General features: G+C 54.3%; 1 protein-coding gene across 4 annotated transcripts in view; it reads left to right on the top strand.

Moving 5' to 3' along the window:
- ADCYAP1R1 (ADCYAP receptor type I) overlaps positions 1 to 12,064 on the top strand; it is a 50,492-nt gene extending 38,428 nt beyond the window's left edge. The window contains exons 13-16 of one of the 4 annotated variants that reach the window (XM_023739606.1): positions 4,557 to 4,637; positions 8,150 to 8,279; positions 9,825 to 9,866; positions 11,554 to 11,769. In XM_023739606.1, coding sequence (XP_023595374.1) covers positions 4,557 to 4,637; positions 8,150 to 8,279; positions 9,825 to 9,866; positions 11,554 to 11,742 — 442 coding nt within the window. In that variant the 3' untranslated portion in view covers positions 11,743 to 11,769. Of the gene's footprint in view, positions 1 to 4,553; positions 4,638 to 8,149; positions 8,280 to 9,824; positions 9,867 to 11,553 lie in introns of all 4 variants that reach the window. The other 3 variants (XM_004385326.3, XM_023739607.1, XM_004385327.3) reach the window with 3 other exon arrangements.
- Positions 12,065 to 12,499: the final 435 nt, after the last annotated feature.

Raw genomic sequence — 12,499 nt, 5'->3', positions numbered from 1 at the left:
TTCCAGCCTTGTGTAAAGGTGCCCCCCACCCCAGAGTGCTTGCAAGAGGAGTTGGCTTTGAGCTGGGAGGTGTCCACACTGGCGAGGGTGTGGGGGCTTGGAGAGGGCAGGGCATGGTGGGAGAGGGACATTCCAGGGGCTCAAGGCCCTTTGGGGCACCAGACTCATGTGTTGGGCTGAGAAGCCTCTTCAGGTCTGCCCACAACAGCTCTCTGATTTTTTCCTCTGTTTCCAGAACAAATTTAAGCCCGGGAGCCCCCAAGAAAGCCCAAGAGGATCCCCTGCCTCTGCCCTCAGACCAGCATTCACTCCCTTTCCTGTAGGTTGGTTCCAGCTGCTCAGATGATAAAGGACTTGTCCTCCGTAGACCGGGACTGTGCTCCTGACCCAGCCTCAGAAGGACCTGTTGGGGGCTGAGGCCCCTCGCGGGGGAGGGTGGCACTGAGCCATCACACTCTGTCACCTGATGCTCCTGGTAGAATGACTGGCCGGCTGGGGGCAGGCTCAGTATAGGGATAAGTCAGACTTGGTCTGGGGCAGGGATTAGGGCTCAGCCCGAGGCAGGGGCTAGTGTTCAGTCTGGAGGCAAGGTTAGCCTGTCTTTTGAGGGGAGCAGAGTTGACATCTGTGAGACACCAGTGGGCTCAGAAAGGAGAAGCGTGAGTTTTCAGGGGCAGACACCGATTGTGCAGGTAGAGGTCAGCTCTTGGGTTCATTCCCAGTGGGTTTTCCCTGCTGCAAGATGGGCCTTTGGAAGGGGCATTTTGGGTCTGGGTTTGGGTCTGGGTAGGGGAAGAAAGAGTCCATGTGTATTCTCCCCTCTGAGACCCCACAGAACAGTCTCCATGGCCTCTCAGGGTAAAAGGAGAGAAGAACAGACCCTGTGGTGTCTGTAGACTGTTCAGCAGGGTTGTGATGGTGCCAAGTGTTGGGAGGGACAGTCTTCACCTCAGCAGGACAGGCTCTTCCTTGGTTAGGCAGAAGTGCAGCCAGCAAGTTCTCACTCCAAAAACTCAGCCCACAGCCAGGGGCTCCCAGTCCACAGGGAGCACCACCTTCCACTTCCAAAGCACCCTCCCCACCCCCAGCCTAAGAGCATCCCATCCTCACAACTCCTATTAGGGGTCGGCAGCAGGGAAATGTTCTTCATTTTTCAGATGGAGAAACTGAGGCCAGAGAAGGAAAGTGGCACCATCAAAGATCACCTAGCTAGTCAGTGGCCACACGAGGCCTTGAGCTCAGGGGCCCAACTCCCCAGCTGGGACCAGTCCGGGCTGGGCAGGGAGCACAGAGGGCTTACCATCCTCAGGGGCATGGGTGGGGTGGTGGGCAGGGACGTTCCTGAGATCTGCTGAGCTGTACTTCTGGCTGGGGTACCAGTGTGATGGGGCGTGCTTCCCTGGGCACTGGGCTGGGGTGCTTGGGTATGCGGCAGCTTAGCAAACAATGGGGGGCCTTATGGAGAACGTTCAGCTTAAACCACCATGTTCTGTAGATCTGCTGAGTGTCCAGAGCTATGCTGATCACTAGGATCACCCAGGTGGATAAGACAGGGCTGCTGCCATCAGAAGTCCCCCTGCAGGTGTCTCCATCTAGGGTCCCACCACCGTTTCCGGGGCTGCAACCCTGGCAGCCCTTCACACAAAAGGCACTGAGGCATTCCTGGAGTTTGGCCTGAGGTGTAGACAAGCAGGGGCCCATAGAAACCACGGACCAGGTCCCTGGATGTAGATGTGGGTGCTGAGATCTGGAGATGGCTTTGGTTTTCCTGCAGACACATAGCAAAGCCATGGAAGGGCCACGTCTGGAAGCCAGGGCTCCCTGAACCCCAGGTGTGGACATGAGCCCTGCACCTGCCATAGGGTCTGCGGCCTTCTACTTCAGGCTGACACAGCTCCTACCCCAACACCGTCATCGGACTTTCTTCTCTTCTCTTAAATCCAACTCAGAATTTGTCTCATCAGCCAGCCTAAGTTTATCTCTATTCCTCTTGATTCAATTCCTTTTCGCTTTTCACTAATTGTTCTGACTTAATCAGATTCTGGCATCTCTTTCTTTCTCACGCCCCTGTCTCTGTCTTCCTTGCCACCATCTTGTTCTAGTTCTTTTCAATGAGTCCTACGGCTTCCACATAGAAGCACTGAAGCTTTGGGAAAGGGGGAGTGTGTGGGATAGAGGGGCCTCCTTCCCTTTTTTTCTAGATCCGTCTCTCCCCCACCCCCCACCCCCAGAGCATCTCAGGTTTCAGGTCCTCCCTTCAGCCTCTTCCTGCTCCTTGTTATGCCCCTCTCTTCCCCATCAGAGTGCACATTCTTTTCTGTGGGCAGGATTGTCCAGCAAACTTGTCACTCATAGATCTATAGAATAGTTTCAAGAAATCAGAGGAGTCTATGTTTACCTTCAAAGTATCCAGGGCCCAGGAGGGGCAGGGACAATCTTGGAGCTCAAAGAGAGGTTTCAGAGGAGAACAGCTGAGGCTTTAGAATTTGGGGCTGGGGCTTAAACTTGGCACATAAGAGGTCACATCTGGAGTCTGGAGGTCTCAGACTCCTGGACCCTGCTTTCTGTGGTTTACCCCGGCAAAAGATGAGGGAGTCACTCAGGTCACTAGCTATACGAGAGACTATCCAACCTTTCAAATTCTGAGCAAGATAGATAATAAATTTGAAGACTAGAATAGCTTTCATTCTGGAATGCCAGTTAAGCCCTTTTATTTGTCAAGAGCAACATACATACTTATATATGTGTCTGTCTTTGTAGGTATATAAAATAGACTGTTGACATTCATTAAGGACACATGAAGCAACTCCTCAGCTACATGAGGACCTTACGATAGTGCTTCTGAAGCGCTCACAGGCGTCTGAATCACCTGGGGATCTTGTTAGATCACTAATTCTGAGTCAACAGGTCTGGGGTGGCCCCAAGATTATGCATTTCTAACTAGCTCCCAGGTGGTGCTGATGCTGATAGTCCATACCCACACTTCAAGGAGCAAAGCATCATGATATCTCTCACTTCCATCTTCTGTAAAATGAGGACAGTGGTGCCCACTCACAGTGTGTTGTGAATTGAAAGACGCTATTTATGAAATGAGAACCATAAACGTAACTGAGGTACAGGTTGCACGTACTGGGGGAGTTGTCTTAGCTGGCTCCATCTTTGAAGTATATGATTCAGATTTCTGCCACAGTCAAATGACACATCACCACATATTGAGGACCTTCAGGCCTTACTCTGAAAGTGTTGGAATCACAAAAAGCAAATCCACGAATGCCAAGGGTCTCTTCTCTCTGTGCGTGTCTGTTCTCATTTCTATCAGAGCCACATCAGATTTATCAATTCACCAGCAAGTCCCAGGAGCCTCCCTGAGGGGGATTTATGAAGTGAGCAACTCTGTCTTGCAGTTTGACAAGATGGCACAGCTCTTAATCCACCTCTTACATGTTTGTCAGAGAAGGGAAAGAAGTGTCCACAGCTTGTGCCGTCCTAGGCATCAGCAGGACCACGAAGTCTAGGAGGAGTAGAAAGTCAGTCTGAACCCTCTGTGAGGAGATGGAAGCTCTGTAACTCTCCCAGTAGAATGTAGAGCTAGTCTGGTTCCCACTCCACCTGTGGACCCTCCAGAAGATGACTTCTTTCTAGAGACAATGGAGCAGTGTACAACAGTGCTCCTCAGCCTCATTCTCTGCCCTTTGACCTTGTATTAAGAAGTCTAATCCGAGGCCGCCCAGTAGAACTCTCCAAAGTGATGGAAATGTCCTGTATCTGTGCTGTCCAGTATGGTAGCTGCTAGCTATATGTGGTTATTGAGCCCTTGAAATGTGGCTAGTGCAACTGAGGAACCAAACTTTAAATTTTACTTAATTTTAGTTAAAAATCAAAGAGGCACATGTAGGTAATGGCTACCATATTGGATAGCGCAGTCATAGACCTGGACCACCTTTGCTCCCTCTGTATAGCTAACATTGAGGTGCCTGGGGGCTCCAAGAAAGGATGGTGTGACATGGCAGGAGAAGAGTGAGAGGTGTAGGGGAGCAAGACTAGTGGATACCCCAGTCAACCCTCACAGCCAAACCCCAAGCTGGCCTGATTCAAGGCTCAGTAAGGCCATGCTGTGCAGCCCGTGAGGTCCATGGCGTGAGTTTCCGGCCACCCATCTCACTGAGTGATCTCTGACAAGGCCATGCTCTGAGCTCAGAGCTGACTCTGGAGACAGCCTCTGGCTCCCTGGATGAGATCCTGCCTGGGCCTCACCTTCCAAGCATACTCCTTTACTCCCAACCCACCCTACCTGTTAGTGGACAGTGTGCCGGTGCTCATGTATGTGTGTCCAAACACACGTGCACACGCGTAAGCCTGCGTTTCTGTGTTCAGAGCTGACCCTGTCTTGGCCCTTAGTTTCCTGGTTCTCCTCCCCATGACTGCCCAGACCCCATTTCCACACCCTCCCTTCCTGTGCCCTCCCCATGAGCTATGTTGACCTAAATCCAACCCAGTTCCTCCACTGTCCTGATGCCCCCAGCTGACAGAAGTGCTAATCTTATCACACCCAGCAGCTGCGTGCAGAAATGCTACTGCAAGCCACAGCGGGCTCAGCAGCACTCTTGCAAGATGTCAGAACTGTCCACCATTACTCTGTAAGTGTGTGTGGCCATGGCTGTGGCCGGGGCCTCCTGTGGGGGAGGGGGGCGCATGCTGCTGCCGCTGCCTCAATCAAGCTTGCGTCCTGCCGGGCTGGAGGCGAGTGGAGAGCAGGCTTGTGCCTCCCAGCCCAACCCGCCCCCAGCTGTTGCATGTTGACGTTCTGTGTGTCTCCTGAGTTCTCTGCAACTTATGCCATGGGCGGGAGGGGAGGGGACAGGATGGAGCTGTGGCCATTCAGGGAACAGCTCCTCCAGGGCCGAGGAGGAAAGAGACCTGCAACCTCTGCGGTGTGTGGCTTTCTGCAAATCCCAGCACTCCTCTGGGCTTCAGTCTCTGCAACTGCAAAATTATTTCTAAGAGTCTTAGAGCTTGAGTTCATCCAATCCATCCCCCTGCACAGGGCAGGGAGCCTCCAGCGATACAGCGCTCTTATGTGCCAACTCGACATTAACTCATTTAATGCCCACAACAACCTTGTGAGGTGGGTACTTGGTTGGATTGTCCCCATTTTGCAGATGAGAAAACTGAAGCACAGAGAGGCTAAGTGACTCACGCAAGGTCACATGATTGGCAGGGCAGAGGATTTGAACCCAGGAGTCCTAACTGCTCTGCCACAACGCCTCTCTGGGAGGGAGCATCAACCTCTATTTGGACATCTCTTTAACTAGGGAGCAGACTGCCTCCTGAGCAGCCCGTTGTAATCTGGGCAGCTCTGACCAGTGGACACTCTTCTTGGTATTATGGCCTCTTCTGCCCATTGATGGCCCCTCAGGGCAAGAGAGCTTGGGGCCAAGCCTCTGTCACTGTCTCTCTGAGCTAATCAGATCATAGGGTGATTTTTGTTATTTCCCTCAAAGAGAAATCATATGTTCCCATTCCAAGGCCTCTGGTCAACCCTGAAGTAGAAGTTCCAGACCCCTAGGCCCTAGAGACCTCTTTGTCTGCCCCATTGCCCCATCTACCAACAGAGCCACAGGGTTGGCCTGGGTCCCCAGCAGAAGTCCCTGACTGTGCTCAGGGCCAACGGGAAGGGAGGGTGTTGCCCTTGACCTATACTATAGGACACCTTTGGTCCTAGTCACCACTGTGTCCTGTGGCTGGGAAGGGCCTGAGCCCATGCCCGAAAGATCACTGTTACATACACTAGCCTGTTCTGTCTGATGCCACCAAGAGAGCTGGAGAGGTTTGGCCTTTTTCAGTTCCCAGAGCACTTTGCAAACTGCAGGCACAAGTGTATGGATGCGGTCCCGTTTGTGGGAGAGGAAGCAAGGAGGGAGGAAGGCAGGAGCTGATGCCACAGTCACGTTCCAGGCCAACTTTCCTTCCTTAGCCCCTTCCATTGAACTTCTCTTTTAAAGTGACTGCTCTAGGCAGGGCCCCAGAGGAGCCCCAAGATATCCATGGGAATGCATTTCCAGGCCACTTTCCTCTTTGTTTCAGAGTTCATTCCTTCTGCACACACTCCCTGCTGCCTTCCTGGTGCCAGGCACTGGGCACCCAGAGATGAGCGAGTCCCGAGCTGCCTTCACAGAGCTCCTGGCCATACTCAGTTTTATGGACTCTGAGGCTTCCTTTCCAGCCTCTGTGGTCCCTGGGTGCACACACTGTTAAGTGCTCGGATGCTAACCAAAAAGTTAGCAGTTCAAGGCCACCCAGAAGTGCCTTGGAAGAAAGGCCTGGTGATCTGCTTCCAAAAAATCAGCCATTAAAAATCCTATGGCGTGCAGTTCTACCCTGACACACATGTGGTCACCACGAGTTGGAGTTGAATCAATGGCAACGGGTTTGGTTTTTCGGTTTTGGTGGTCCATTCCTTCCTTCCTTCATGGAATAGGCATTTTCCAAGTGCCAAGTTCATGCTTGCCACGGGTGATAACAGACATGAGTAGGCACCATCCCTGCCTTCAAAGAGCCACAGCCTGAGAGAGGACAGACAGAGGCGGGATGAAAGGACAGACCACTCTAGGTCTGTGTCTGGGCCCAGAGCAGGGGCCCACTCAGACCCTGGATTCTGCAGAATGTGCCTCCTTTGGGCAACAGATATCTGAGGCAGCTAGGGACCAAGGGTGAGATGGGCAGGGCACCTGACTCCAGGAGCCTCTTCTTTCCAGGCTGAGCTTTGGCCCCACCTGAAGATCTCCTCAGGCCACTCCTCCTCCTTGTCTCTACCCCTCCTCCCTTCTCTTCCCCCGTCCCCTCTGTCCTTCTCTCTCAATAACCTGTTAACCCTTGCTGACTCATAGCGACCCTAGGAAGCCTAGGGCCTCACACAGGTCCATGGTTCAGCTTCTCCAGAAATCCAGAGTCCCCACATTCAACAGAACTGGGTGTAGAAACATTTTCTGGGATAGGGAGGAGGAGAGGGGGCAGTATAATTGCCCCAAATCCAATGGCTGCCCCCACACCCAGCTGTCCATCCCTGTGGGACCAGCTGGACCTCCTGTTCCCACCTCACCACTTAGGGGCACCTGGGCTGGCGTGGAGAGGGGACTGACCACATCTTCAGCACAGGACTGGGCTCTTTGGGGAGATCCAGAAGAAGTCAGTATGCTGAGTGGGTGGAGATGGGGTCCCACTCTTCTAAGGCCTCCGGGAGTGCCCCACCCGCCCCCTGCATGAAGCACACAGTCTACATGCTTATGCACACACTCTTGAAGTCTTAACCACAGGCCTCTGACCTGCACCCTCAGATCAGAGTCCCACCCCACTGTGGGCCTAAGAGCCCCTGACAGGTAGGGGAGCCCCAGAAGGGCCAGTCTCAGGAGGCACAGAGGTCTCTTTGGACCCTTCCTCCCCTGCCACCCACCTCAGAGCAAACAGCTTCTCTTCAATTGACTCACACTTCCCTGGGCAGCAGATCTCTCCTACTTAGTTGGTGATTCTTTATGCCCAGAATCAGTAAGTCCTTCCTCGGAGTCCATCCCAAGTCTCTCCTGTTATGGCCCAGCCCCTGTGCACTCCCTCTCTCTGTCGTCAGCACCTCCCATCACCCAGCGGGTGTCCCCATCTAGCCCCAGCGTCAGACAAGCCCACTGTCTCTGTGAACTTTTGGGCTGCTTTTTCTGGCACACGGGACCTCTTTGCAGAGTAGGAGAATGTTTGCTCTGCTTGAGGACCCATCACGTACTGACAGCCTTCCTGGCTCCATCCCTGGCCTTTGCCCTGACTTCACTTTGCACACCACACAGGGGGGTTTCTGTGAACTGCATTTTTAGTGGTGCCCAACTCCAGGGGCCTCTATAGGATAAGAGGTGGCTTAAGGGAGGGGTGCCCTGCAGGCTGGGGGATATCCCCCCGGAATAGCCCAGGGAAGCCCTGGACCTTGTCGGCTACCACCTCTCCCAGGCCCCTTGTGCTGGCTGGGTTAGGTGGGAATGACCTCGGGCCTCTCTTAGAGGGGGCTCCAGCTCTGAGGGAGAGAAGTGGCCTGGGGCTGGGGTTGCCTCTGTTGCTCTGGTCCCAAGCCCCAGCACCCCCCAGCAAATGTCTCACTTTCTCCCGACAGACGGCTGGCACGCTCCACCCTGCTGCTCATCCCGCTGTTTGGAATCCACTACACGGTCTTCGCCTTCTCCCCAGAGAATGTCAGCAAGAGGGAGAGACTAGTGTTTGAGCTGGGGCTGGGCTCCTTCCAGGTAGGCTGGCAGGCATGGAGGGCTGGCCTCCGACCTGCTGATTCTTCTAGAAACTTTTTTACCGTAGACTCTGGGTCTCAGTATTCCCACCTCTGAACTAAGAGGACTAGAACAAATGACAGCTGGGAGAGCCCTTTCTGCTCTCTCTACCCTCTGGGCTCCTGGGAAGGAAGACACGCAAACCTCTGGTTGGCCCTACCTCTGGATATCTGAGGATGGCCACTCACGCGATCTAAGGTGGCAGCTCCCCATCCCTCACCAACTGCCCGGTGCAGTGGCCTCAAGAGATCTCTGTCTGCAGCCGGACTTCGGTGTGATAGACTGTGTACCCCACAAGGGCTGGAGCTCTGTCTTACCCAAATTGGGGTCTCCAGCTCAGGACCTGGCCACAGGAAGCCAAAGGAGCTGAATAGGTGGATGAGCAAATGAATGCATCAATAGTAAATGAAGCCAGGGACTGAAATAATGACTCAGCGAGCTAATGAATAAGTAGGCGGGGCTGTAAACAAGTGAGTGAAGGAGTAGATGAACTGGTGAGAGAATGCATGATGAGTACGCGAATGGCTGGAGAATGAGTGGACCCATAAAGGCAAGGACGACTCGACTCACATGAGTGTCTCCAGGATACAGCATCTCTCCTTAACTCAGCTGTTTACATTCGCATTTGATTTTCATGATTAGCAAGGTACTCTGTGCGTCTGACTTTAATCTTCCCCTGCCGCCATTTTAATTCAATGTCGTTTTACCTGTTCAGCTTTCTTAGCCCTGGTGAGTCTGCGGGCTTTCTAGGCAAAGCCCTGGTCTTCAAGTCAGAGTCTAGGTTTCCTGTCTCCGTTCTCACTGACATATTCTGGGGCCTGTGTCTTCATTCCTCTAATGCCTCCAAGTGACACCTTAAGGGACAGCGATTGAGAGGAAGTGATATGCAGCATTCGGGAAAATTCTATCGTTTTGTTTGATGATAGGGAAGGGATTCTAAATGTAACAAAATATATGTAGAACAGCTAAATACCTACTCTGGGCCAAGTACTTACTCCACGTGGTGTTTTTTGTGTGCTGTGTCCAAGAGGGAGGTGGAGTGGGGAGGTGGTGGAGGATAAAGATGGCACAGGTCTGCTCTGTCTTGGACAGAGGAGGAGACGGGGTCCTGCCCTCAGGGAGCCTGCAGGCTGGTTGGGGAACCCAGGGTACAGTACCAGCTGTGGTGGGACTCAGACTCTCAGGACTGGGGCTTCGGGGGAGGCCAGTGGGGGCTGGGCCATTCAGGGGGGTCTTCTTGTAGAAAGTGGACTAGAACTGGCCTTTGCCAGGTGTGAGTGGGAGGGTGACTTTGACCAGCCACTGGGCTTCATGAGTGTGCCCATCTTCATGAAGCAGAACTCATCTTACCCCAGACCCCTGGAGAGGTGCCCCCCATCCAGGTCATCCAGGCCATTGTTACTTTTCTGCTTCCTGCTGTTCCCCCTCCCCCCACCCACACTCCATCAGTATTCTGGAAGATTCTTTGCTAGCATTCTCAGGTTTATTTTTGCGCTCTCTTCCTAGGGCTTCGTGGTGGCTATTCTCTACTGTTTTCTGAATGGGGAGGTAAGACCCTGGCCCATTGGCTTCTTAGCAGAGGAGGTGGGGCCTGCCTGCCTGGGAGCAGACGAGGGAGTGAGTGGCCTGCTGGCAGCACAGCACAGAGTTTATTCCCCAGGCCGGGGCTCTGCCAGGCCCCGGAGGAAGGGGGTGGCAGCTTCCAGCATCAGGTGGACACCCCCCACCCTGGGCCAGAACCTCTCCTGCTTTGCCTGCTGTGCAGCTAAGGCCCCACCTCTAAGCAGAGCTCCCCCCAGGGAAGGCATCAGCTCTGTGGATGGTCGATCTCCCCCAGGGGCACCCTCATGATATGTGGTCACCAGATTCACCTTAGTGAGGAGGAGTTGATAGCAAGGAAGAGCAAAGGCCTGGACATGGTACCCATGGTTCACGAGGCTGTGATGGGCAGGGGTGCTGACTAGGGGCCAGCCTGACTCACTGAGTCCCTTGGTAGAATGGGAACTGTGGAGACTTAGGAGAGGCCCTGTGGGAGATGTCTGGAACCTTCTACTAAAGTTTCATTCCCAGAGCTATGGCTTGAGGGCCACCTCTCTAGCCTGTTTGGGGTGATGCTTTTGAGCAGACATCAGAACAGGGGTGCTGGACAGGGGCAGGGGCTTGGTGAGTGAGACAGAGTCAGAGGGCGGCAGGGGTCACCACCCCAGTGCTTGGGTCGTAGCTGTGTGACCTGGTGACCTCGGGGAAGCCCTTCCTCTTTTTTGGCATCTGAGAAACAGGAAGGTTGGGCTCAGTGATCTCTGAGACCAGCTACAGTTGGGTCAGATTAGGATGGATAGGGCCCTCCAGGGAGTGGCTGGCCAAGCCAGGACACAGAAGGGGGTATAAGTGCAGTTTGTTAAGGGCCTGGTTCAATCTGCAGTCCATGTGGGGATGGCACAGGACAGGGAGCGTTTCCTTCCATTGTGCATGGGGTCTCCATGAGTCGGAGGCCCAACTCAACATCAGCTGACAACAGTCAAGGACTTGCAGGAATGGGAGGTAAAGGAGAAGGTGGGGGGTCCACTTACAGCTGGGCAGTCCTGCACCCACAGAGGCGCTTGGCTGAGGTGGAGGCTGAAGCTTGCCCTGCACCCCCTCACTGTGCTGAGAGCTTCATGGAGGCCTGCTTACCCAGAGAGGATACTGTTCAGGGGCTCTCCACCTTGACTGCATGTGGGAATGACCTGGGAAGCTTTCAGACGTGCAGATGCCTGGGTCTTACCTGGATCTTAAAAATCTTAGAGATTTTAATGTACTTATTTGGGAGCTTGGTTCCAAATCTCTTCATCTGAGTATTTGAAAGCTCCCCGGTGATTATAATATGCAGCCCACAGTTGATGGTCGGGTGAGAGTGGGGATCCTCTCCCTGACCCGCCTGCCCTGAGAGACTGCTTTTTAGAGATCCCCTGAAAGATCTCAAGGGCTAGGCTCTGACTGTAGAACATCAAATGCCAGGAGCAGAGGTCCAAAGATCACAGCAGGTCATTAGGGGGCTTTGCTCAGATAGCGACTCAGGCAAAGGGCTATTAAGGTCAGCTCTGCAACTGTATTAAGCCTCACTGGTAACCTCAGGACTGAGCTGCGCTTGGCAGTCAGTGGGGAGCGGAGGGGTGCTGGAGGTGGCAGTGCCTGGGTAGAGGCCCAGCGGGTGGAGACGTCAGCATGGCAGTGACTGGCAGGTCTCTCCCTGCAGGTGCAGGCGGAGATCAAGCGTAAGTGGCGGAGCTGGAAGGTGAACCGCTATTTCGCCGTGGACTTCAAACACCGGCACCCATCCCTGGCCAGCAGCGGGGTGAACGGGGGCACCCAGCTCTCCATCCTGAGCAAGAGCAGCTCCCAGATCCGCATGTCAGGGCTCCCGGCTGACAACCTGGCCACCTGAGCCCTGCCCTCCCCTCCTCCTCTCCTCCATAGCACAGGCTGGGGCTGGGGCAGGTGGGCTGCGGCCCACGCATGTTTGCCTCTTCTTTCCCCTCGGGCAGGCCCTGGGCTGGAAGCTTGGCTTCCTGCGGTGGGGGGTGAGAAGGATGCAGGGTGCAGACTGGTATTTCCCCTCCCCATTTTTGACACCGGCCCCCATCCACCATGGTCCCCCAGGCCCTGACCCCAGACATGTAAATACTCCTCAGATTTGGAAACGTTGCCACATCCCATGCCCCTTTGCCCAGTGACCCTGCGCACCTCCAGCCGGGTCCCCAGCTCCATTCTGCTGTGTCTCCACCAGCCTCAGTGATGGCCTGACCCCATGCGTGTGAGCTGAAGCTAAAGAGATCTTGCTCTTAGGGGGCCTGCATGGCCTGCCTTTGCAGCCCCCATCACTGTCTGACTCTGGGCGTGGCCGCCGTGTGAGTTGGCTCGCACCATGGACTGCCCTTCCCAGGCCTGGGCCCAGTCCTTGAGCCTGCCAGAGGTGCAGTGTGGTGGCCAGCGTGGTGGACTTCCGGGTGGCCACCCAGTGTCTTGGTGTCCAGGTGCCTGACTCCTGGGTATCAGGGCTGTGGGACAGCTCCAGAGCTCTTCCATTCAGAGACTTCAGCTTGGGTGGGGGCTCAGGGAAAGCTCTGGTGCTTTTCCTGTGGCCCAAGAAGAGAAGCTGAGAGCCAGAAATGTGGATCTGATAGGAAGGAGATGGAAGAAGT

The sequence above is a fragment of the Trichechus manatus genome, unplaced genomic scaffold (genome assembly GCF_000243295.1).
Source record: "Trichechus manatus latirostris isolate Lorelei unplaced genomic scaffold, TriManLat1.0 scaffold00137, whole genome shotgun sequence".
NCBI classification, from domain to species: domain Eukaryota; kingdom Metazoa; phylum Chordata; class Mammalia; order Sirenia; family Trichechidae; genus Trichechus; species Trichechus manatus.
This window is presented reverse-complemented; position numbering and strand designations above follow the sequence as displayed.